The 24,769-nt window shown below is 55.2% G+C and overlaps 8 protein-coding genes and 1 non-coding gene across 9 annotated transcripts; 5 read left to right on the top strand and 4 right to left on the bottom strand.

Moving 5' to 3' along the window:
- Positions 1-712: 712 nt before the first annotated feature.
- BDP55DRAFT_698909 (haloacid dehalogenase-like hydrolase) lies at positions 713-1,699 on the top strand (the record flags this gene model as incomplete). Its single annotated transcript, XM_060577838.1, has 2 exons — positions 713-729; positions 787-1,699. The coding sequence occupies 2 exons, from the start codon at positions 713-715 to the stop codon at positions 1,697-1,699; spliced, it is 930 nt and encodes a 309-aa protein (XP_060422296.1).
- A 1,070-nt stretch (positions 1,700-2,769) lies between these two features.
- Positions 2,770-5,347, bottom strand: BDP55DRAFT_567023 (uncharacterized protein; the record flags this gene model as incomplete). Its single annotated transcript, XM_060570555.1, has 3 exons — positions 2,770-3,388; positions 3,458-4,892; positions 5,029-5,347. 3 exons carry the CDS (start codon positions 5,345-5,347, stop codon positions 2,770-2,772), a joined length of 2,373 nt encoding a protein of 790 aa, XP_060422295.1.
- A 4,184-nt stretch (positions 5,348-9,531) lies between these two features.
- On the top strand, positions 9,532-10,638 carry BDP55DRAFT_435243 (uncharacterized protein). Its single transcript, XM_060567556.1, has one exon. The coding sequence runs from the start codon at positions 9,760-9,762 to the stop codon at positions 10,405-10,407; it is 648 nt and encodes a 215-aa protein (XP_060422294.1). The 5' UTR covers positions 9,532-9,759; the 3' UTR covers positions 10,408-10,638.
- Positions 10,639-13,133: 2,495 nt separating this feature from the next.
- BDP55DRAFT_685328 (uncharacterized protein) lies at positions 13,134-14,544 on the top strand. Its single transcript, XM_060576442.1, has one exon. The coding sequence runs from the start codon at positions 13,321-13,323 to the stop codon at positions 14,461-14,463; it is 1,143 nt and encodes a 380-aa protein (XP_060422293.1). The 5' UTR covers positions 13,134-13,320; the 3' UTR covers positions 14,464-14,544.
- A 4-nt stretch (positions 14,545-14,548) lies between these two features.
- On the bottom strand, positions 14,549-17,427 carry BDP55DRAFT_435230 (acyltransferase). The gene is made up of 2 exons (XM_060567555.1): positions 17,098-17,427; positions 14,549-17,005 (listed from the first exon to the last, which is right to left on the bottom strand). Exons 1-2 carry the CDS (start codon positions 17,253-17,255, stop codon positions 14,635-14,637), a joined length of 2,529 nt encoding a protein of 842 aa, XP_060422292.1. The 5' UTR covers positions 17,256-17,427; the 3' UTR covers positions 14,549-14,634.
- Positions 17,428-18,054: 627 nt separating this feature from the next.
- On the top strand, positions 18,055-18,741 carry BDP55DRAFT_734809 (Rof/RNase P-like protein; the record flags this gene model as incomplete). The annotated part of the gene is made up of 1 exon (XM_060580249.1): positions 18,055-18,741. The coding sequence occupies one exon, from the start codon at positions 18,055-18,057 to the stop codon at positions 18,739-18,741; it is 687 nt and encodes a 228-aa protein (XP_060422291.1).
- A 290-nt stretch (positions 18,742-19,031) lies between these two features.
- BDP55DRAFT_t323 lies at positions 19,032-19,105 on the bottom strand. The gene has a single exon. It is a non-coding gene; the product is annotated as a tRNA-Asn (tRNA).
- Positions 19,106-19,999: 894 nt separating this feature from the next.
- Positions 20,000-21,382, top strand: BDP55DRAFT_566989 (uncharacterized protein; the record flags this gene model as incomplete). Its single annotated transcript, XM_060570552.1, has 2 exons — positions 20,000-21,027; positions 21,094-21,382. The coding sequence occupies 2 exons, from the start codon at positions 20,000-20,002 to the stop codon at positions 21,380-21,382; spliced, it is 1,317 nt and encodes a 438-aa protein (XP_060422290.1).
- Positions 21,383-21,659: 277 nt separating this feature from the next.
- Positions 21,660-24,769, bottom strand: BDP55DRAFT_685322 (uncharacterized protein). Its single transcript, XM_060576441.1, has 3 exons — positions 24,419-24,769; positions 22,131-24,324; positions 21,660-22,071 (listed from the first exon to the last, which is right to left on the bottom strand). The coding sequence occupies exons 1-3, from the start codon at positions 24,602-24,604 to the stop codon at positions 21,857-21,859; spliced, it is 2,595 nt and encodes an 864-aa protein (XP_060422289.1). The 5' UTR covers positions 24,605-24,769; the 3' UTR covers positions 21,660-21,856.

The raw sequence follows: 24,769 nt of genomic DNA, 5'->3' as shown, positions 1-24,769 counted from the left end.
TGAGGGAGTTGGCACCGTATGCGCCATCGCTTGAACTGTGGCCTGTGGGAGAAGCTATTTTTGTTCCAATGTGTAAATCGGTAAATAGAAGAAAGAATACCTGGAGAGGGAGAATTATTTTGATCTTCCATTCTTTCATAGAGCATCTCGTTAATAGCTGACTTTCCCTTTGTATTCGCTACGGCGACTTTCGTGGTTTTCAGCCTGACTTCTCGGTACTGAGTACAGTTTTACTAGAAATATTGGAAAGAAAGGCACGGTGTACAAGGATACTTGGCGACCCCACTTCCCCATCTGGTCGCCATTTCATTCGGGAAAGAGCTGAGCGACCCCTCCATCGGTGCCTTCCGCTTCCGTTTTCACCCCGCCGTTGTTCCTGAGCGCCCCTGCCGTTTGACGTTGGCTTCCTGCCCATTGTTCCTTCCGTCCCTCAATTCACTTTGTTGACTCAGGTCTTTCCGAGAAAGGACAAAAGGCCCTTTCCCTTTTGCTAAAAACTTCTTTACCGTGACCTCCCCTCCACAAACTTTCTTCGCGATACCCCAACTGAGGATTTATTTTCTTCAGAGCTCTTCCACTTCTTCCTCCTCCACCCTCTACCACTCCTCCTTCGATACTCACCACGAAGATATAGAATCGCTACCTCTCCCTCCCCTCTTACCTCTACTTATCACAACCGTCACACTACCTCTATATCTCCCTCACCATCACAATGGCCCCTCGCACCGAGTAAGTTCTTTCTCGTCTCACCACCGCCGGTAAGCTAATTGAGTGACCTTGCTGCAGGTTCCCTCCCGTCCGGGCTTGCCTGTTCGACATGGACGGCCTCCTCCTCGACACCGAAGACCTCTACACCGCCTGCATCAACATCATCCTCGAGCAGTACGGCCGCCCTCTCCTTCCCTGGAACATCAAGGCGAAGCTCCAGGGCCGCCCCGGTCCCGATGCCACTCGCATCTTCCACGAGTGGGCTCAGCTCCCCATTGCCCACGAGGAGTACCACCAGAAGCTCTCTGCTCTCCAGCGCCAGATCTTCCCCTCGACCAAGCCTCTCCCCGGCATCCCCCAGCTCCTCCAAAACCTTGGTCGCACCCGCTACTTCGACCACAAGCCCGAGGCTGCTGACGGCAAGACCGCCCAGCGCGTCCACATTGCCCTAGCCACCTCTTCCCACGAGGCCAACTTCAAGCTCAAGTCTGACCACCTGACTGAGCTCTTCTCCGTCTTCCCCTCCCAACGTCGTGTCTTGGGCGATGACACCCGCATTGGTGCTGGCCGCGGCAAGCCCAACCCCGACATCTTCCTTCTGGCCCTCAAGACCATCAACGAGTCTCTTCCCGAGGGTGAGAAGCCCATTACCCCCGAGGAGTGCCTCGTCTTCGAGGACTCCGTTCCCGGTGTCGAGGCTGGCCGCCGCGCCGGCATGCGCGTCATCTGGTGCCCCCACAAGATGCTCCTCAAGGAGTACGCCGGCCGCGAGAAGGAGGTCCTCGCTGGCCGCACCGGCGAGGCTGGCCAGGTAGACATGCACCAGGTCGGCGAAATTGACGATGGCTGGGCTGAGTACCTGCCCACCCTCGAGAACTTCCCCTACGAGAAGTTCGGCATGACCATCCCTCCCGTCGAGGTCGACAACGAGCCCTTCATGAAGGAGAACGTCAGCGGCAGCGTCGTCGCCAACACTAACGGCTCCGCTTAGTACACTACTTTCAGCAACCGAGAGACTTTTGGAATGTAGTTTGGCATAATTCATAGCTGAACACCGCAGACTTTGAGTTCTTTTCTTTTTGTTGAGCAATTTTACACGAAGGAACGGCGATAGATGGGACAAATGGATTTCACGACGATTGGACGAATGGGTCAACAGATTTTGGGCACGTCAGTAGAAGATGAGTCTGGAAAGAATGGGAAGGAGAGAGAAAATGACTTTTTTCATAGAAAGTTCTTGGTGTCAAGACACAGAGCGCTTGACATTTGCTTTTTGAGCATTGGCATTGCGATAGATTCCCTCCCGCGTTTAGACAGGACACGGACATCCCCCCTTTCTCATCCGAACAAAACAGATACCAGTTAATGCAGATAACGATCAAAGACGGTTCCTTGCCTCCAAAGTACTTTGTGTGACGAACCGAAAGAAAGGTGAACAAGGAAGCAAAACATGTGCCCAAGATAGAATAATAGTGAATATCTCATGGTATCGGTGCCCTTTGCAGAGCAATCTGGGGTCTCTCAACCATTGGAGCCTCTCAAAATGCTGGAGCGAATCTCAGCAAAACCATATATCCCCCCTTGTCTCTGTGAAGTGCCGGAACGCCACATGTCCCCTTGTCCATTTACAATTCCTTTCAACGGGTCCGCGGTCCAATGGACCCCCTTCTCCAACGCAATGCTTTGCCGGCCGTCCTGTAAAGCCGTGGTTTCCTCCTCTCCCGGTTATAGCCTTTGTATAAAAAGATGATGCAGTAAAAGAAGAGAAGAAAATACCAGAAAGTGAAAAAGATGATAAAGGGAGTCATAATCATAAGATAGGTAGGTAGGTAGGTAGGTAGGCAAACCAGTGCCAGCCCTCTTTTTGGTTTCGGCAATCCACGATGTTGAATGTCTGAAGAGCAAATATCCGCCTCCAGTTTTCTTGAAGAATATTATATATATAAATCCTGCCCCTTTCACGATGTCTTGGAAAGGATCAGGGTTGGAACGAAGTGATAGAATGAAAAAAAAAAGACAGGCAAACTTGGAAACGAGTTGAAAGAAGCGAAAGAAAGGTCATCATGGGAAACTCTGGTAACCGTACGAGTCGTTCCGGTTAGGCGGCTTCCACCAATCTTTGTAGGGAGCATTCGGCAAACTAAAGTCCGCATACGAGAGCGGGTTAACAAGAGCCTTCATCGGCGCCGAAGCAGCAGCGCTCGAAGCCAACGGCGCGCTCGACGTCGCCATGGCCGGCGGGTTACCCGGCGGACCGGGTCTCCCACCACCACCGCCACCACCATAACTCCCAACAGAACCTCTATGCTCCGCCGGGCCGAGAGAAGCGTGCGACGGCGCAGGCGAAGGCCAGCCCCACGCCTTCTTAAGCTCGCCATGGATGCTTCCCAGGCGCCAGCCGCTCTCGGCGTGGATCTTGTCGAGTATCTCGAGGACCTCTTCCTGCTCGCGCGGGTCGGTGAGGACGGCGGAGGCGATGGCGAGGGAGCGGATCGCGACGGAGGCGACGCCGCGGTCTTTTGTGTGGGCTACGATGCCGCAGACTTGGTGGGCGTGGTGGAGCTGGAGGGCGCGCATTTCTTCTGAGGCGCGGCCTGGTTCCATTGGGTTTGTTTGGGCGAGGAGGCATTGAGCTGTGTGGTAGAAGAGGCGGCCGATGATGGCGGCGCGTTTGATGAGCCTATTTGGGTTATTAGATACGAGGACATGGCTTGAGGAGCTAGAAAGCGGGAGAGAGAGAGAGACTTACCAGACGTTGGGAAAGGCGGATTTGGAGTTTGTCTGCGAGGGGTAGAGGTATCCGAACGGGTGCATCGTCCTCGGGCAGGTGTTATTCCACTTGTCGCAGAGCTTCTTAAGATCCTGCCACTGCTGCAGCCGGTTCCCCAGGCGGATCTGCTCGTCGTGCGGGCTCGGCTCCTGGAACCGCGGGATCGTGGCGCGGAAGTTTGCAATCTTGGCCACAATGTACAGGATCCGATGGACCCAGACCTCCTCCTGTCCAAACCCGTCCCCGGATCTCGATGCTGCTGTCGCCGCTGCGGCACTAGCCTCGCTCGTAAAGCTCATATCGAGCCCCCACTGGTCCGGATCCCACGACGTCTGCCAGTTGAAGGCCAAGCACGAGAGAACCTCCATGCCGATGTTGAGCCAGAAGCACGCGGCGCCGATGCCGGAGGACCGGGCGTCCCATTTACACTCGCGGATCAGGGCGCGGGCGCCGGCGATGTGATTCATGCGCTGGGCGGGCTTCTCGGACATGATTTCGCAGACGTTGAGGACGACGGCCGTGGTTGCGCACTCGCCCGTGTTGCGGTCCGGGTTCTGCAGGCTGCGGAGGAGCTGGGTGGTCGCGGTGTCGTAGTAGAATAGCGCCTTGTCGTCCTCGTAGGCCGGGTTGACGAGGGTGAGGTGCTTGACGCCGCAGGCGAGGAAGGCGTTGAGGAGCATGGGCGACTTGAGAGCGTGGTAGGGGATCAGACGGGAAAAGTGCTTCTCCTTGTCGAGCGAGTCCATCCAGACGCCGACCTCTTCGACAAAGACTTGCATGTAGAGGATCTCCTCGGGGGAGTTGAGGTACTCCCTCTCGCCGGCGGATGCCTTTTCGCTCGGTGGGGGGGTCATCATGCCGTCTGGGGCGAGGGGGTTCGCGGCGGCGGCGCTGCTGCGGTAGCTGGGCGGCGGGGCGGTGGGTTGCGGGACGATGGAGGCCGCGCTCGAGGCGTCGCTGTCGCGGTGGTGGCCGTGGGCGCGGCTGTTGGGGCCGGGTGCGTCGCGGTAGGAGGCGAAGTGCTCGTGGAGGCTGTAGGGGTGGTGAGGTGCCGGGTGAGCCGAGTTCTGGGGTGTGAGGTAGGCGGACTCGCTCTCGCGGCGCGGGTAGGCTGATGTCTCGATGGGTCCTCGGTGAGGAGGTTCGCGATAGTACGGGTGGTGGCTGTATGTTGGGGGCGGCGGCGGTGGGGGAGGTGGGTGGTGAAGGAGGTGAGTCCTCGGTGAGACGGAGGCGTCTGGGCCGCTTGCTCTTGCGTGTGGGAGGAGGTGAGATTGATGCCGGAGGGTCGGCTCTAGATGACCTAGATGCCGTGGCGGAGGTGCGACGGCGGCCTTCTTATCAAGATGAGCGTACCGGCCAAGGCCTCCGACGTACTCTGAGGCGATGAGTCTCGACTCGTCTTGGAATTGAACTGTGAACTCGTTAGCATTTAGTGTCGCAATACTTTAAGCCTGATGATCATCTTCCCGCGTTCTCCCCAAGCAAAATGAGCAGTGCAGATGGGAAGAAATGAGAAGCTGATGAAAATGAGGGCATTCACAACTCACCTGACCACTCAACAGTGGGTGGCATGTACGGCGGTTGCTTGACCTGCACGTCTATAAAATTAAGCCTCACGCCGCGTTTGCATTCTCGACTACTTTTTCGACAATTTAGACAGTCTGGTAACCCTTCGTCGCATTTTAGATGCCGTTCCCTACACGTTAGACAGCCCGTCCGTACTCGTTTTGATTTGGTGGCGGTCGCGGCGGCGGCGGCGGCGGATTTCTCTGGGGATTTGGACTTGACGAGGAGGTCGCGCGACGGGGTGAGAGAGTGGATGCTCGCGCTGCGGCGGGGCGGAATGTGGGAACTGGGCAAATTCATGGTTGCGTTGTGGTGGTGATAGCTTTGCTGGTGGTGGTGATGCTGCTGGTTAAGATAGTTTGACTGGTGGTGATGTTGATGATGATTACCGAGATACGAAGATGCCGATTCCGAATTGGAGGCGGCGTCGGCGTCGGGGCCGAGGGTAAAGTCTGGTGTAAAGTCGGAGGAGAAGCCGAAAGAGAGGGAGGAGACCTGGTCCTCGTCGACGTCGTTGTCGCCTCCCAAATGGTAAGGATCGTGGACGAAGTCGAGGGGCGGATGCTCAAAGGGATTCAGCACCGCCGAACCGAGGCCAAAGCCTGGCACGAGGACGCCTGCAGAGGCGTCGTATGCCTCCAGGGCTACTCGAAAGATCCGTCTCTGGCGAGTAGAGACGGATGGGGGTTTTGCGATGCGCGGGCCGGTTCAGTGATTGCTCGGGACACCTGGTTGTGGTGAAATTGGGTTGCGACTGGTAGGTTCTCGTGGGCAATAAACCTTTGGTGGAGGTTTGAGGTTGAGGCTGTTGGCGATGTTGCTATCGACGTGTGTTGTGAGAGAATGCGCTGATGAGCGTTGTTGGATGAGATTATTCGGCCTCTCACGATGAGAGTGAAAAGAGGCGCGTAGGCGGGGGAAAGTGAGTGAGAGCGCTGCAGGAGCTCTTCTCTCTCTCTCTCTCTCTCTCTCTCTCTCTATGCGTCTCTCAAGTGTACGGAGCCGAAATGGGGGCTGCTAGGAAGAGGCAGCCTATCGCGGGGAAGGGAGAGGAGTCGCCGGTTATCGAGTTTGCTATCTCGGGACGGAGTACTGCGCTGTCGGTCGTGATGGTGGTGAGATTGACAGCGATCGAGGTCGAACGGGATGTCGGCTATGCGGCGCGCGCGCGATACAGCAACGTTGAGAGAGAGAGTCGGGTAAGATGTGAGGTGAGACTGTGTGGGTGAATGAGTCGATTTGAGTCGAGTTGAGTTGAGAGTGTGAGAGAAAGCGGAGAATGGAGTGCGATTTGTGAGAGTGAAAAGTCGAGATGTAAAAGTCACAAGCTGCTAGTCGCCTCCTGGGATGGAACGGGATTGACTTGACTAGCGTAAAAGATGGTGAAGTGTGAAGAGTGGTCCCCTTTCCCTCTGTCTCTCACTCTCTCCCCTATGTGTGTGTGTGTGTGCTGTGTGCTCTGTGCTCTTTCTCTTTCTCTTTCTCTTTCAGGCCAGGCCGTTACGTTGGGTAATACCTTACGGTGTGTGGTAAGGTATGGTGTGTGTGTGTGTGTGTGTGTGTGTGTGGACGGCACAGGTGGAGGGAAGGGTGAGACTTAGTCTGTTCTCGTGCCGCTAGGTCGTTTACATATGCAGGAATCCCGGGCGATGGGTGGGCGGACTGTGGACAGTCTGGGGCGAGGCGCTGTACCGAGTAGGCAGTGCGTGGGTGTTGGAGGGACTTGGAGTCTTGGAGTGGGCGCAACAGAGTTCTCGTTTCTCTTTGCCGGTGTGGTGTCGTCTTGTATCCGATGCTGCGATCTACCCGGTCCTGTCCGGCCTTGGATCTATTTCTTGAAGGATTGTGGGGAGTCGAGAGTGTAGGGGAGGCTTGTATCGTGATGCAATGTCGCTGATGATTCCTATCAGAGGGCAGGACAACGAGGCAGAGGGGAGGAGGACGAGAACGACAACGACATGAGAACCCGGGCGGCGGAAGATGGAGAAAAGGTAGGTAGCGTCGAAGAGTTGAAATCTCTCGGCAAAGGAGCGGGATCAAGCGGGATGGGTTTCCCAAGTGAGAGGGACCTCAGGTCGGGATCGGGGGTGCCAGGACTCCAGGAGCCATGAGACAGGGGGGTGTGGCCCTTGGGGTCTTGCTCCCTCCCTGGGTTATGGTTGTGAGAGAGTGTTCTAGCCAAGACAATCAAGTCTTGGGATGGAGAAAAGTCGCGAAAAGCCGCGAGTACGTTGATTTGTCGCAGATGGCGCAAACTTGGTCGTAGAAGAAAAGGCTTGGTCAAGCAAAGACTGCATATATGATGCTTCTTGGCTTCAAAGCATCTCTCAACTGGCTCTTGGCTGTGTGTTGAGATTCGTTCCGTCTAGTGTCAAGTCGACGGATGGGAAGAGTCGAGTCTTGGTTCAGAAGAAAAAAATGAATAGAGAGGTGCTGCGGGAGAAGAGCGTTGACAGGCCGGCTATGCTATGTTTAGGTAGGTAGTAAGTAGGGCAGAGTGGGTAATCGAAGCCGAAGAGAGATTGAGTGACGCCGGTTCTCGGGCGAGTGGGCAGGCCGGCAGCCAGATAGAGGCACAATAGCAGAGAAGGGAGTCGGTCAGTGACCGATGGATGATGGATGGACGTTGGAATTGAGTGAGCCCAGAACTCTTCTCTCTGTCTCTTCCCCCTTTCACATCAGGTACGGTAATCACGGAGTACTCTCTCGCAACAGGTCGAGCTTGGGTCCCTCTCTTGCAGGAACGGGGGCGTGGATAAGGTGATTAGAGCAGCAAGAAAACAAGTCACCTACCCTTGACTGAGAGGTACCTGAGAGTGTGGGCGCAAAGGCAGGGAGGCTGAGACTGAAGATTTCCGAGGGGGCGGGATGAGAGACTGAGGGAAGGGGAGCAGATACAGCGGAAGAGTGCGAGATTCAGTGACACAGTGACAACTTGAGGCGAAGGAGGGCGGTGCGAGCGAGGGCAGATGGGGTGACTGGTGGGTGTGTCCCCGGACGAAGAAAGGAGAAAAGTGAACTGGGCAGACCAGCAGACAGTTGAGGAAGAGAGACATGGCCGCGTAGGACGTGTGTGATGGACGCACCACACGGGCGTGTCTTGATCCCACCACACCAACCACAACCACAACCAAGCGTTCCCTCCTCTCGCTTGATTTAGCACTTTTTGTGTGGGATCTTCTAAAACCGGAGCGGTCCCTTGGTTCCACTTTTTAAGATGGAAGAAGCGTTTGCCGATGGTGACAGTCACAGAAAGTCTGTGGTCATAGGTCCGTACCTGTTTTGATAGCGACGATCACGATGGCATTAGAAAGTCGGGATCGAATAGGTGTTGACGTCGTGTGTGTGTGTGCATGTGTGCGTGTGTCGTGGTGCGAGTGATTGCCAAAGAAGAAACATCTGTACAGAAAGAGAAGATAGATCAACTCTCTTTCGCAACACGGCCGTGGTCCGACGTGCTCCATCGTCCAACCTGGCCTGAGCTCGGGATATCCGCCTTTCGGCGCCGTTTAGCCGTTCCGATCAAGTGTTTTGCTGCTCGACACGTTGCTAAACAGCTGAAAGAGACTCTGCCGGGCTGATGAACAAGAGAGGCAAGACAGATACCCAACAGCTCGAGATCAGCTCCCTCTCCCTGTCCTCTTCCATCTCATACGCCATGCAGTTTCTCCAAGACCTGCCAATGTTGCACACTCAAAGCGACGACCATCCAGCTGAGTTGTCCGTACCTAGATGCCACTGAAGAATGACGGGGGTCATCACCCAGATCAACTCGCGATCCTTGTTCCGAGACCCGCGTCTCTCGGACCATGCAGCAGAAGCACACACACACGCACACACACAGCCACAGCACACGGCTCCTTCACCCAATCATCCTCCCTCATCTCCCTCATGCACTTCCCCCTCCCACATGCCCGTACCTTGCGCGGGACTGGTGTTGCAGATCCGCCTTTCCGGGGTTCCAGGTGCCGCTAGAATGATTAGAATGATGGTCGAAGGGCTGGAAGAGTGCAGCCAAACAGCACATGGGCAGCCAGCTTCCCACACCATTCCAGTGCCTTAACCTGAATCCCGTTGGTGAAGTGAGTGAGTGAGTGACTTGGACCCTGTCGTCCACAATTTGTTCCGTCCCAGTTGCTTCCTTTTTTGTTTCTCTTGTTCCATTCTGGTTCTCAAATCATTCTTATTTTCGCCGTCGGAGAATATTCGACATCTCCAACGGGAAATAGGATGACGAGCTTCCGAAGTGCGAAGAGCAGATGATCCTCTCTCTCGCGCGCGCTCAGGGATACTCCTGAGCCAGGACGGGCGCCCCCCCCCCCCTCATCCGTGATTCTCTCGAGCTTCTCTGTCACTGCCAGAGGATTGCTTCGGCTTCTCTTGCTTCCCAGAATGCCGAGACCATCCATTGGCAGCCTGCCCAGAATTTCCAACGTCAGCCATCGTCAGTGCGTGGTATGGCGTCTTTGTATCATCGTCCCTCGAGGCCAACCGTCACGGCGTTACCAAGGCAAAGAAAAGGCTTGGCCGTGGATTCTTTTGGAATTATTGACCCATCATGAGCCAGTCTCTCCATCAAGGGCCACGCAACAGCAACTATAACCCCGTCCCCCAAACCCCTGGCATGATTGGCAATCGTTACGGGACGAGTTGCAGTTGCATCCGCTTGATGATGCTTCCGCCTGATTCTCAGCAGCGCCCAGCACCGCCTCATGTTGCGATTTCTGTTTCCACGCTGCGTAGTGAGTGTGGGGACTCGGCAAAGGGGGACTCGCCAGCAGCTGGCGTATGTTGGTCGCGGAACGTCGTATTCTGTGTCTGGTTGTTTTGACGTCCACCATCATGCCAGATGCTCTCGATTATCTCATGTTCGCTTCTTTCTGCCCTCCAGGATTGCCTGCCTGCCCAGCCCAGTGCCTCAGTGGACCACCCCCAACATCATCCCCGCCACCGGCCGAGTTGTTTTGCTCCAGGCCGCTCGGGACGGTTTGATCGCCATGCCCCGGCGCAACCTCATTCTCCCTTGCCCCGGGTACGTCGATCCCATAGGCGGTGCCGGCCGCGCGAAAGATGACAACCGCAGCCTATCCGTACCTTTGCTGCGCAATTGGCTGGAAGAGCCGTATACCTTCTATACCGGACTTATCGTACTGGCAACTATAGCCAGAACCTCAACAAGGTTGTCGAACAGAATTAGCAAGACCGAGCGAAGTCGAAAACATCAGCCGAAGGAAGCGAGTCGGGCACGTCACGGTAGTAGGGCGAGTAGAGCCGAAGAGGGAAGACTGTCTCGCGACCCTCCCAGTCATGATTTCAATAGCATGGAAACCCTCCAACCGTATTCGCCCATCTCACCTTAACAGTGTCAGTAGTTGCGAATATAGGCTCGAGCAAGCAAGGTTCGTTCCTTGAGAGGGGGTTGATTCGGGGAAGCTTTTGCCCATGTTTCGTTTGGCCTTTTACACCACGTCCAAAATGTCCCAACCACAGGCTTGCCATCCTTCTCTCCCAGAATAAACACAGTTCAGAGTTAGGTTGCCTTTGCCACCGGGTCTCGTTGCCCCTTCTGAGTTTCCGGTAGCCTCCAAGATCATAGAATTAAGGTGTGTCGACTTAAAAGCATCGAAGCGTCTTGACCCTTCCCTCACATAAGAACTTTCGTCCGTTCTCTTTCTTCTGGGACTCTTCTGTCAGAGTAACCACCGGGCATGGGACGTTTGTCACGTTCATAGTCTCCCTCCTGCCTTTTTCTCCCGCCGGCTGCGCAGTTTGCCGAGCACTGCGTACCGGTCCAAGAGCCAACTTGCTGCCCTGCACATAAAATGCCAAGAGACTCAATGTTGCTGTATTCTGCCAAGCGCACCCCCGTGCGGCGGATTACGAAACTTGCCCACCAGACGAACCAAAGTGAAACAAAAGTACCAGAGAAGGCCTGTCCCAATCAGGTGATGGATAGGATAGGCTTCTTTTTTCCGTCCGTCATGTAAGCCGAGCGCTTAACACCAACGAGATGGGACAAGGTACAGAAGAGTGTCAGAAATGCAGCATATTCTAGGTTTTTTCTGGTTCCTGAGCGAACCTCGCAGCAACAGTAAGAGTAGCAGCCAGAAGCGAGTCTTCGTCCGATGATCCGGATCAGAATTCATGACAGAATTCGAAAGCGAATGCGGGTGCGCGTTGTCGAAAGCTCGATACAAGCCACCACATTATCTTGAACTCACTCAGCGGCTCGGGAATACAAGGTTGCGTAGTTGTTGATTTTCCCGGCCGTGGAAAGCAAGTATGTGGAGGAACAAGCAGCAGCAACATTAGCATCAGCAGCTAGCGTTATGCCACTCTCCCATCCACCCGTGACAATTGTTCTCTTCCAGCTTGAACGGGACCTGGTTGCGATACAATCACGGTATATCCGTACTCCCCCGTCGTCATGCCTTGCTTCCCGTCGCCGCCGGTCCCCCACAACCTCCAAGGAGGCTACACTACCAAACCCCAAGGGCCAAGAGTAGGGGCCCTCTCTTCCGGAACAAGACAGCGAGGCTCATCTTTCTCAAGCGGGAAGGGATAAGCTTCTCGGGAAGTTTTTGCCTTGTCCTTTCGCGGGTAGGCATTCCTGGGGAAGGCTCCTGACTCCTTCACCGTAACGGTCAAGGGCTGGTTGGCTGTGACGGACGTCCCGGCTCCGGGCGGGGGGGGGTTCGTGGGGCCTTTGCGACTACTTGATACAATGAATACTTACCGCTGTGGCAAAGAAGAGCCCGCCAAGTCTCTTGGTGATATTCAGATTTGCAACTCCTGTCTTTTGTATTCGTCATCTGCAGCCGACGCCCAGGCTGATCGGGACACCTTGGCGGAAGGGGTGGAAGGGGTGGAAGATGAGCCCAGATGCTGCATCTCGAGTCGTCTTGTCACTTTTGTGGCACCTTGGCTGCTGCTGTAACTCTTTCTACGGCAACGTCGTGAGACTTGGCAAGTCACCAAGCATTTGCATTTGCTTTGCGCCGTTGGCATCGAGTCCTTGGGAAGCTGTGTCACAGCCAGGTGTTTAATCGGCCGGGAGATTGGGCTCCCCTCCCTACCCTCCCTCCTTCCACCCACCGCAGGCCCAACCTGCAGCAAGCCGAGCCTCGATCTCCTGCGTCTCTTTTTTTCGTCTGAAGTTACCCGGTACTAGCGCACAGCAGTGCTCTGCAGAATGGAAGAATCGGGGAAGAGGGGGAGGGGGAGGAAAAACAAAGGTGCAAGGCGAAAGAGAAATCTGCTACATCTGAGCCGAGATGCCAAGAAAGTGTCTCCAGGCGTGAAACAGGAGATTTGACAAATCGGTATCAAGACCTGGAGAAATCAATAAGGAAGTGATGGAGCCGAGGCATTCTGTTCACTTTGAAAGAATCCGGAGAAAGAGGAAGAAAGGACAGAGAGTCTAATTGAAATTGGAGCAAGAGTAGATAGGTGCAAGAACGGGAGTGAAGGAGAAAGGAGGAAAGTCGGCACGACCTAGAGAAAGTATCGTCGATTTAATCGGGCATCAGATCGCGGGACCGAGTCAATCGTGCCCAAAGGAAGATGGGAAAAGTTCGACGACAATCTGGCATGCTCGTGTTGTACAAGAGTTCTCTGGTGTCATATTGTACGAGGCACTGACCTGGCCATTTGTCTTTGTGTAGCATTCAAGATTGGCTCTCTTGTTTTTGCCTGAGAATAGCACGTGTAACTCCATCGCCAGCTGATAAGAGGTAGAGATGGGAAAGAAGATGTGCCAGAGATGATGGGGAAAGGGGGAGTGTGAGAGCATGGGAGACCAGGGAGGAGGGCCGTGACAGCGGGAAGTTTGGAGAGGTTATTCAGTGGATATCCGCTGCGAAATCCCCGACGCGGGTGCACACCGAAGCTTCACCTTGATTAGATCGGCTCCCGCATCGGTAAGGCCTCGGTCTGCGGGTTCCGGAAACTCCCACACGGAAACCATCAAGGTTCGCGGTGGATACAGCCTCCAAGGCCGCTTATGTCATTCTATCACGTGCGGAAGCCCCACACAAGCTCCCAGAGCTCTTTACCTTGCCTGTCTCACCGAACTCACCGATAACACCGAGACCGCCGCCTCCATCTCCACCAGACCTCCGTCGTCCCCAAAAATCCGCTGCAGAAACCATCACAGCTTTGGATGACTCTACAAAGCCATTGCGCCTCCACAATGGCCGCAATCTCCTTTCTTCCTCCCTAAGACAGTTCATCTTCTATTTCTCATCAATCCACACAATCTCAAATCGTCCAAAATGCTCGCCCGCACCCTCCGCGCCGCGGGCGCAAGCACAACCCGTTCCGGCGCTCTACAACAGCTCCGGACAGCATGCTCCTCCTCGTCCTCCTCCCCGTCCCGCGGCCCCGAAACCCTCCCCTCAAGTCCAATCCGCGTCTTCCGTACCGTCTCCGCCCTCCGCCACTGGCGCCGCCCCCACGTCCTAAACTACCGCTCCGTTGGCCTCGTCCCGACAATGGGCGCCCTCCACGAGGGCCACCTCTCCCTCATCCGCGCCGCCGCCCGCGAAAACCACCACGTTGTCGTATCAATCTACGTCAACCCAGCACAATTCGGCATCGCAGAAGACCTGGCGTCCTACCCAGTAACCTGGGCGCGCGACTCGGAGATCCTGCGGAACCTCGACCGCGAGCTAGCCGGCGACGGGGATATGCTCGGCCGCGTCAGCGCCGTGTTCGCGCCGACGACGGGGGAGATGTATCCCTCCGGCTTTCCGGGGCAAGAAGTCGGAAGCAAGGGAAGCTTCGTGACGATCACGCCTGTGGGCGAGGTCCTCGAGGGCGCGAGCAGACCTACCTTCTTCAGGGGCGTCGCGACGGTGTGCATGAAGCTGTTCAACATTGTCCAGCCGGAGCGCGTATACTTTGGACAAAAGGATGTTCAGCAGACAGTCGTCATCCGTCGCATGGTGGAAGATTTCATGCTCCCCATGGACGTCGTCATCGGCGAGACGACACGCGCGGACGACGGCCTGGCTCTGAGCTCGCGTAACGTCTACCTCGGCGAGCGTAGACGCAAGGTCGCGACGGTGCTGAACCGTGCGCTGAAAGCAGCGGAGGAAAAGCACCAGCAGGGCGGCGCGCTGGATCGGGAGACGATCCTCGGGGCCGCGAACCAAGTTACGGCTGATGTTCTGGCGGAGCAGTCGAAGCTGGCGCCCAAGGATAGGGTCATGTTTGAGGTGGACTACATCTCGCTGGCCGACCCTGACACCATGCAGGAGATTAACACTGTTGTGCCGACAAAGGGCGGAATTTTGAGCGGTGCTGTAAAGATGCTGCCGGTGGAAGAGCCGCAGCCCGGCGAGGACCTTGGTCATAACGACGGTCCTGCAGTGCGCCTTATTGACAACATCATTCTGAAGCCTAGCACCCAGTAAGGAGCGACTCGGGGAGTTGGATTTTGGTCAGGAATTAAAGACGAGTGATATCACTATCTTGCCGCATAATGCTATATAGAATTCTTATAATTTCCAAGAATGCCATGCTTTGCAATTAACAAATACATCGTAAGATCATCACGCTTCACACGTTTACAAGTAATACATCATCTACAGGTGCGCGCGGTTTTCCAGGGACCTGCGCCTCCTTTGCTCCTTCACGCTTTTCTTCAGCTGGCGCGCGTCTTCGATACTCAGCAGAGGCGATACCCCCTTGCCGTCAATGTTTCTAGCAGCGTCAAACAGTTTGCTTCCCAGCAAGTCTGTCAGACGAAGTACCCGTGTGCTTACAGTCGCACCATCACGACGGTTCTTGCCCTCACGACGACTGGACGCAATCTTCTCGGTAAAGTCCCAGAGCCGGCCAGAGGCGTTGAGGCTGCCGGTCTCCGGATCGCGGGAGGGGCGCCATTCTGGGTCGAGACGCAGGCGTGGAGGAACCTTGGGGTCCTTTGATTTCACAACCTGAAGTATACCTTCCTCTTCAAATCGCTGGTAGGCATTCTTCAATGTCTCCTTGTTGACGGCCTCGAAGTAGCTCAGGTCGCCCTGGTGGTACAGTGTTTTGCCGAGCTGGGGAGTGTCAGTCACATATGCCATAATGAATATCCATCTTAGTCCACTTACTACTTGTGCACTGCCCTGGGCTTTTGCAACCTCGATCCAGATATCATCCTTCTGGCCCAGAGGTGGCGACAAGCCCATGAGCGAGACAGCTGCAAGCCAGCTGGCCTCGATGAACGGCCAGATGAGGAAACAATAAAAGTCGTAATTCTCCCGACCAACGACTCGTTCGTGATCTGAAAGACCGACCACAATGACCTTACCCTGGTCGTCGCGGTGCAGTTTCAGCACCTTGTCTGCCTCCAGGTCTCGCAGCGTCTTTTCCAAGTTGGCAGCTAGGCCTTCGCTGGGGAAGATGAATTCCCCACGGAACAGTGACGAGAGGAATTGGATCTGGTCTTGCAGCTCTTGGAAGGAGATATCCTGCATGGCCGGGCCACCGCCCTGCTTCACCTTCATGTACATGGCGGCGCTAACAATAGCCTCCGAAATGAACAGATGAATCGTCATGTTGCGGTAGAACGACAACTGGAAGCGATCAACGGCATAATATGTAGGCTCTGGAAGGTCCTTTACGACGCCGACCAGCTCCTTGCCCAGAACATCAAGACCGCGCTCGATAATGTCAGAGAGCGGTGCAGCTCCAAAGTGGGCGACTCTGCCGCCCTTTGCACGAACACGATCGGTGAGCCACAGAACGCGGCGCTCGAGTTCCGTCTTGCCTACGCCTCTGCCTCTCAGAGTGAGTAAGACTGTTCCGATCAAGGCTGTAGGCATGACGACGGAGACATCATTAATGTCTGACAAGACCTTGTAGCCCAGAATGCGCAGAAGCTTCTGTCGGATAGCGGTGTTTTCGGGGTTCTTTGTGTCCATGTTGAGGCCGGTAGGTAATCTTTCCAGTCTGGTGAGCTGCTCATTTATGAAACCGCGTAAGCTCCATGGCTCATGGAATCTGACATCGACTCTGCCAAGTCTCAGGGACAAGACTGAAGAACCCCCGGAAAGGAAGTCTGCCAAGTTTTCCTTCTTCTTAGGCACACCCAGTAGCTCTGTGACGTAGCCCTCAGTCTCGATGACCTTGTCATATTGCGTGCTCACTGGGCAGATGATGGCGTCCTCCACACGACCAGACAGGATACTGTCCAAGATGAAACTGAGAATACCAAACTTGGGAGGCAACAGCTTTCCTGTCCTTGACCGACCACCCTCAATGAAACACTCAAAGTTGTAACCACCTTGTAGCAGGGTGTCGATATAGGTTTGCACCAGAGTTGTGTACAAAATGTCGTCGCCGAATGCTCTCCGAATCCACATGGCACCAGCGTGCTGCAAGAAGCTTCCTACAAGAGGGAAGTTCAAGTTGTCGCCAGCTACGACGACGGGCAAGCCGAGTCCAAGGCGGTAGCAGATGAGCTGCAGGGAGACATAGTCGACGTGTGATCGATGGCAGGGGAGGAATATGATGCTCTGCTTCTTCTTCTCGGCCTCTTCAGCGACCTTCCTCAGCCTCAGAACCTCCTCACTAGAGACGTGGATGCCTTGGTTATAGGCTCGCAACGTCAACTGTGTGACGAGATAGTATGCGCTTCGGATAAAGGTCTTGCTCTCAAACTTGCAGATCATGTCGTCCGTCATCTTGTCTGCCACCTCTTGGATACCCGACTCGATGACTGCTCGTCTACGCGCGCGCTTCATAACAAAGTCCTTGTCTTGCTGGTTCAACAGCCCTTCCTTTTCTTCGACAGCAACACGCTTCTCAGCAAGATCTGCAATGCGCGACTGCAACAGGGGCGCCGACAGTACAGCTTCCTTCATCTTATCGCTGAAGCCGGAGTAGAAGATGGGCTGGCCGATGGCATTATCGTAGGCGCGCCAGCCGGTACCGGAGACGTAAAGAGAGACTTCGCGGAGGAACCTAATGAAGGGAAAGCGAATTAGTCTTGTTCCTGGATCGGCATTGAGGCTGAGACCGGTGGGTAGGCGGCTCGGCGCGCAGGTGGTACATACTGTAGCGGTTCCTGGCGGAAGCGTGCCATGTGCTTCATCAGAGCCTCCTCCTTTTCGTCATCGCGTGGTTGGGAGGGCTTGATGTAGCCGCTAGGTTGAAGAGTGATTTGGTCGCCGAGGATCTTCAGATCCGGCGCAGAATCGTCGTTCTTCGCCATTGTTGGGCGAGGGTCCGGGAATGTGGTGTGAGTCTGGTCAGTTCGTGACGTCTTCGAGGTGTTCGTGGGGTATCGAGTGAAGCAAAGTAGGAGTAGGAAGAGCACGCGTGGAAATTGTAGATCTTTGAACCTCGGCCCGTCCGTCCGTGGTTCTTGATAACTGTGCTAGGTCGTTCTGGGTTGCTCCGAAACAGTCCGTCAAAGGTCCCTTGCCATCGCCGACAGTAGAAGAACACGGCGGAGGATGTAAACTGCCGTACTTGTGTCTTGGGTCCCCCGATCAAAGTCGCAAGATGGCGTTGGAGAAGTGACGGACTGTTGAGACTTGGAGAAAAGGGGATTGGCTCACTTGGGTGTGTTGTGAGTTGTGTGGTGTGGAAGATGCGCCGGAGAGCCTCCAAGTCGCATTGTCATTGCCCGCCGGGTTTCTGGGGGAATTCTGGGTGGACCGTTGAGGTCAAGTGCCACCTGCACGCTTCTGTTAAGCCGAGCTCCTTCTCCAGTGGCATTTAGCGGCTTCGGCATGTGAACAAACACTAACTATCCATGTTTGCTGCTGCAGGAGCCACCCTGCTTGTTCCTGCCTGCCACCAATTGGAGATGGGTACGTACCCACCAACAATCTGGAGGCACTAACATTTAATTTTCCATCTTTCCTGCGTCAACCTTGACTCTTTCATTGCGACCAGCAAGTAGCAATATCGCGAGGACACTCTGCGCCAGCACAGCTACACGGCGACTCAACACTATCACACCATCGCCGCAGGATTTTGCATTCTATCAGACTTGGCTCCACAGCATGGCTCCCTCAAATCAGCCCATCACACAGGTTCTCCTCGCCCGGGCACACTCTCCCGACAGCGCCAACCGTCTCTTTTCCGAGAAAATCCAGTACCGACCGCTCTACCTCAGACCAAGCTCGCCACCGCCGCCATCAAATGCTCGAGAGGCCCGTCGCAAGGCCCGCGAAGAATCAAAAAGGAAACAGAAGCTCAAGCCGAAACCTCTCTCGGCCCGCGAAAGACACAGGCGGGGCCTCTACGAAGTACCCCGCGAGGGCCAAAAATACTCCATCTTCGAACCCCTCCACCGCCTTTGGCTGGGCTATATTGAGGAAATACTAGGCTCGGAGCTATACACAGGCGGCGCCTCTGCGTCGGCAAAACTAAGTGCGGCCGAGTTTCACGGTGCTGCGGTTGAAGTATCGCGCAGCTCCTGCCCAAGCAGGGTTGGCATCAAGGGCATCGTTATTAAAGACGGCAAATTCGCATTCGAGATCATCACGCCAATGAACTATGTCAAGATTGTACCAAAAGAGGGAACATGGTTCAAATTTGAAATACCCGTCAAGGAGCCGGATACAGAGTCAAACCCACAAGGCTCCCCGCGGCGATTCGTTTTCGAGGTTCTTGGTGACCAATTCCTGATGCGCGGGGCGGATCGAGCAAACAAAAAGTTCAAGCCTCACTACCTAAAAAACATATGAGGCGTCTACTCAGCGCAGCACGCAGTAAGGCATGCGCTAGGCATGTCTCGCAGGCTTGCAAATGGTCAAAAGAAAAGGCCAACAGTTGCACACGCGATAATCATGAATCAATGTATTGCACTACAGTGCGATGACGGACCTGTGAGAAGAGGACGAGAGCAGTGGAAGAGAAACGAGGTGGGAAGGAAGATGGGGGGGATTATTCCAGGGAGCAAAAAGTTTCCAGTGCGCTGTAGAAGATGCAAAAGAAATTGGGGTGCACTCTGTGGTGTGGAGTCTAACCACTGAAACTCCCCGAGGTGGGCTCGAACCACCAACCTCCAGATTAACAGTCTGACGCGCTAGCCAATTGTGCCATCGGGGATGAGATGCTTGCTTATGAGCGGTTTGGCCGGTTTCATGACTAAGTAGGGGGCAGGGGTTTGGGCCCCTCTGCAAAAGGCGCCCGCGACTGAGCGAGGGCCAATCGCGACCAGGACGGCCGCGATGTCGTATCAGGCCTTTTTTCGAAGGCGCGATCGCAAGCAGGCGTTCGCGATTTGACTTTCGGTTGATTCTGATGCATTCTCCGGCGTCTCTGCCTTGCCCGACCTATATGAGAGCGTCTTTTCGGTGAGACTGCATTCACCAAAACGCCCTGTTTGGTATGCCGTTGTTCCATTTCTCTCGTCGTTCTCTGTATCCATTGTTCAGTTTATTCTGGTTCAGAATTGGAACTCAGGCGTGTATTTGACCATCTGGAGATAACCATACCATGAGAGCAGCCGATGATGGCGGGCAATGCCCAGTGATCGCGTTCGTGGGGGCGACGTTGACTTGCACAAAAGTTTCACAGGTGGCATCCTGCCACTTACATCAAACGACAATCATCAGAGCCCCTGATGGCAAAAGAAAAGACATAGAAGTGACGAACTCGCGAGATGGAACCGTGGCACGTCACAGGAAGAGCGCCAGGTTACATAATGGCGGCTACCCGCCTTTGCTAAGAAGAAACGCGACGCGTGCGACCGCAAGCCGATGACATCAGGACTCTGGCAAACTGCTTCAGTCGCGCATTCCGCCTCGAAGCTGTTTGCTCACCGCGGCAACCAGTGCTTTCCAAAGCCTTCTTCTTCTCCCAACTCTCCCTCCTTTTCCCACTCCAACCGACACACTATACACTTTCAATTGACCTCTTCTGAATCTTGTTCTCCTTCAAGGAAAGAAATCCATACAAACCATCTCACTCCACATCTTGCCTCCACCACCAACCTACACCATGGTCACTACGAGAACAAGATCGCGTGCCAACAGTGCTGCCGACGCCAATGGCCACGCAGACTCTTCCGCCGCGGCAGGCGAGAAGCGCGGCATCGAAAAGGATGCTGCCAATGGATCTCCCGATGCCAAGCGTGCGAAGAAGTCGGATGATGATGATGCCACCCGCCAGACCACCATTGACGAAGCTTTTGAGAAGAAGGATGACTCAGAGTCTAAGAAGGCTGAAGGCAAAGCCGAAGCAAAGGAAGAGTCCACCGACACGGAGATGAAGGACGGCGAAGATGAAGCCCCCACTAACGGCTCGACGAAGCCAGAGGAGCCAACCAAGGAAGAAGAGGCTGCAATGGCAGAAAAGGTGGAAGAGGTAGAGCAGGCGGAAAAGGTAGACGAAGAGCAAAAGAAGAAAGAAGCTCCCAAGGAGGATAAACCAGATACAAGCGCAGCAGACGGAGAAACTGCAGAGAAGACAGGCGAAAAGGACAAAATCCCCTCCACCATTCTCGAAAAGGGCATCATCTACTTCTTCTTCCGCGCCCGCGTCAACACCGACGGCGCCGAAGAAGTAGACGACATCGCCCGCAGCTACATGATCCTCCGCCCCCTCGCCACAGACTCCAAGCTGGGCGACGGCCCCATCGGCGACGCGGGCAACACGCGCCTGCTCGCCCTCCCCAAAAAGGTCTTCCCTGAGACGGACCGCGACAAATTCATGGTCTTTGTCGAACAGGCGGGCGCTTCGTTTGCCGAGCTCAAGGAGCAGTTCTTGTCTGGTGCTGATAATCAGACTAAATCCGGGGTATCGCATGCGCCTGCTGCCACGCCGGCTGGGGAGGGCGTTTATGTGATTACTAATACTGGAAGCGACAGCCATCTTGCGTATATGCTTACCCTGCCGTCTGACCTGGGCGAGGTGCAGAAGGAGCTTGGGCTCAAGGAGAAGGGCAGCTTCATCTTGAGCACGAAGAACCCTTATAAAAAGGGCCCTGCGAACGCTAGTCTCGACCAGACGCCCGATTTCCCAGAGAGGTATGCGACATCATCATGATCCCCTTTTTTTCGGTTGGTTCAGAGTGCTAACAGTATGACCTCTAGCATTAAGGACGACTTCCGCGACCTGCGGTGGACAAATACCAAGCCCGAGCACCTCGACTACCCCTATGCCCAGTTCCTCTTCATCGGCCAGTCTGGCATCGAGAATGCCGTCGAGCCAAAGTCAAAGGACGTCAAGGCGGGCAAGGAGAACCCAGAGGACGTCCTCCAGGAGATTGGAGACGAGGACGAAAAGCGCATGAAGCACCTCTCTGGCGACGACTCGGCTTCCATCTTTGCTGATTTACAGGCGCGGGTCAAGGATTACCCAAAGCTGCAGACTACCTTTTAAAGAAGGGGAATAATCATGAGGTATTGGCAAATAAGTAGTGGTCATTGCTATTGTTATGCTGGCAGGGCGCAAGGGAAAATAGGGGAAATGTATCTGATCGAAGAGAGAAAAAGGCTATAATGGAGCAACAAACATGAAATAAGTAATAAAGACCATATTGTCGTGATTAAGATCAAATGACAACTTTGACCTCTATCATACTAGCACCATGTGTCCGGGAGAGCAAGAGAGATTGAAGCATGATTCAAAGTGAAGAACGTCATCTTCAAAAAAAAAGTAAAAAAAAAAGATATCATTCATATGCCCACATTAAAACAGTAAGCACGAGAGCCAAAATGGCCGTTTTTGGTATTAATACATTAATTCACGTTATTCATAGGGGTGTTTTCCAAAGTCCATCTGCATTCCTCCCTTCTTCGTCACTCCATCTTATCCTGATGGGAAAAAACCCAAAACAACAACCGCCCCGATTCATTAGGTGTAGATACTCTCGGTGATCTGGTTCACCTGGAGTCCCTTCTCCGCCATCTCGGCGTCCCGCAAAAAGTCGAGCGGGAACCAGACAAGGTGGCCCTTGATCTGGTCAATCTTTTGCCGCGCGTCCGCCGCGGGCATGAACTGGTCGAAAATGTGGCCTGCCCTGACGCCCTTTGGCGGCAGGTATCTGTCGTAGTCATCAAAGGTTTTGACTAGAAGGATAACGTCAGCTTGAACACACTCCAAAAGAAAGAGAACAGAGAAAACTTACTGTGGTCATCGGGATCAGCGTGGAACAGGTGACGGTACAAATCCGTGTTCCGCGTAGCATTACCCGTCCACATCTCCCAAAGTTCGTCGTTCATGGGATCCTCAACAAACTTCCACGTATCGTCGCGGTCCCACGGGTCGTTCTCCGCGACGCCCGGCGGACGCGCGTTGGGGTCGTCGGAACCATCCAGCTCCTGCGCGGGCAGGAGGCCAAGGTGCTCGCGCCACAGGTACCGGCGCAGCGAGGTGGCATGCCACCCGGCCTCGTACGGCTGCCCGTCCATGGTGCTCGGCACGCGTTTCGTATCCTCCATGACGATACTCAGCTCGCTGTCGTGGTATCCCAGCTGGCTGCGGTCGTTGAGGTTGCTGGAGCCGCAGACGACGATGCGGTCGTCGACGATCAACAGCTTGGAGTGGATATACAACTCCTCCTGGATCCAGTTGCGGATCTCCGTCTCCGGGTCCTCGTCCTCCCACGGCTCGTCTTCGATGGATCCAGAATTAGCCATGGCGTGCTGCGCGACCGAGGTCTTGTTGTTGAGTTGCGTGTCGCCGAGGCTGGCTTCGAAGCGCTTCTTGGCGTCGATTGCGTTTTGGGCCTCGTCGGTCTTGCCGCCGCCGACTTGCTCGGCTTTGCCGCCCATGTGTTCGTCGCGTTCCTTCTCGGTGGGGTCGTTGATGCCGTGGATGCCTGTGCCCATGACTTCTTCGGCTTGCGCGCGCTGTACTTCGGCGTATTTGACGCCCGTGTCCTTTTCTCTCTTCTCAACGGCGGATGTGCGGTTGAGACGGTCGTAGGATCGCAGGTTGAAGAAGAAGATGTGGTTTCTGGGGTCGATGCCCTCCTTCTTGACCTGCTCGAAGATGGAGTGCTCGCCGCGGCAGATTGACTTGTACTGGTAATCCATGATGGCACGGGTACCCGTGGCCGCATCATCTCGGAGGTCACCGGCGAAACCGGGGATGGCAGGGATGAGGACGATGACGCGGAACTTGCGGCCCTCCTTGCCAGCCCTCACGACGGCGTCGACAATGGCACGGCCGATCCTGTTGTGGATCGGTGCCTGCTGGTCGCCGGTAGCGGTGATGAAGAACTGATTCTCAATGTAGACAAAGTGCTCGGCTTTGCCGATAATCTCACAGTAGGCGTTCTGGATCGAGTGGTCGGTCAGGATACCGCTGGACCAGTCGGCGCTGGACCGCACGATCTGGGCGTGCATGGTGCCCTTGTTCTCCAGGTTTGACAGGCTTCGCTCGTCCAGAGGGTGGGTGAGGTACTCTCCGACGGGATGCTTGGGCCGTTGGACTCCCACGAGGTCCTCGTCTTCGGCCAGGCGGCCGCGCAGCTGGATCCAGTCGAAGCGCTCGTCGCGCTTGTACTTGTCGCGCTTGACAAAGTTCCAGCGCAGGACAAAGTGCTCGGCAATGTCATAGACGGCGGGACCGACGACGCCCATGGATACGTCGTGCCAAGGCATGCGACCGTACTCGGCCTTGCTCAGCTCGTTCTGCTTCCAGTCCTGAACGTTTTGGAAATCCATGATTCTGTTGTTGTTGAAATCCTGTCCGGGCCAGACCTCGTTCTGGACGCCCTCGGGATGCGCGTCGGCGAGAGGGTGGGTGTGGCTGTCCCACCGACCGAAGCACAGATCCAAACCTCCGATGAAGGCCATGGCATAGTCAATGACGATGAACTTTTCATGATGGGCCCAGTAAAAGGTCATGTCGGCGCCGTTGGACAGGACATTGTGATCGGGGTGGCGCATGATCTTGATGTTGCCGTAGCCGGGTGAGCCCTCGGGACACAGAGCCTGCAGCGCGTGCTTTGTGTGGGCGGAGTTGCACGTCAAGGCAGCCTCGACTTCGCGGTAGACAATGATGTGAATCTGGACACCGGCCTCGGCGCGGCGCTTCAGAACCTGGTCCAGTCTCCATTCTTTGTTGTGGTGAGGGGGGCGACGCAGGAACAGCTCGGGGGACAACCACCAGTCGCAAATATAGATGGTTTCCTTGGCAGCCTCGAGAGCCTCGGAGACGGCCCAAAAGTAGTCGCGGCCGTCGACATACCACTTGATCAGGTTGCCATCGCGCTCTGGGAAGAAGGACTTGAAGCGGTGCTCCTCTCCGATCTTTGTCCGCTTGTCGTCGGTGGCCTTTTCGTGCTCCTCGTCGTGGCGATGGTTGGCGTTGAACTGGGGCGCATGTCAGTTGTGCTGGTCGCTACGAGTAGTTTTCCCATGCGCGATGAGCTTCAATAAGAAGGGGGAGGGGAGCATGTCGTCTTACTAGGTTGGCCAGCTTGCCAATCTGGTGCTTCTTGTGCACCAAGTGAACTTTTGCGTCATGGAGATGGGTGCCCTCAAGCTTGTCCTCTAGCTCGCGGAATGGCTTCTTCAGCTTATCCATGAAGCCGCCACCGCTGCCGCTCTCCTCCTTCTTGTGGCCATGGTCGCTGGTGGTCATGAGCCCCATGATTACGGTGAGGGGGACGTTGAACGAAGGGGTTATGTAAATTGAAGATGTGCGCAAGCTCTCAAAGTTGGTATCTCTAGGTCATGAAGTCGTGGGGAACGAGGAAAGTCGAAGTTGATGGGTGTGGCTGGTGTGGAGGGGTATCATAGGTTGCGCGGGGTATAC

The sequence above is a fragment of the Colletotrichum godetiae genome (genome assembly GCF_030913485.1).
Source record: "Colletotrichum godetiae strain CBS 193.32 chromosome Unknown BDP55scaffold_90, whole genome shotgun sequence".
Classification (NCBI taxonomy): Eukaryota; Fungi; Ascomycota; class Sordariomycetes; order Glomerellales; family Glomerellaceae; genus Colletotrichum; species Colletotrichum godetiae.
The sequence above is the reverse complement of the archived record's forward strand: the minus strand, read 5'-3'. Positions and strand labels throughout refer to the sequence as shown.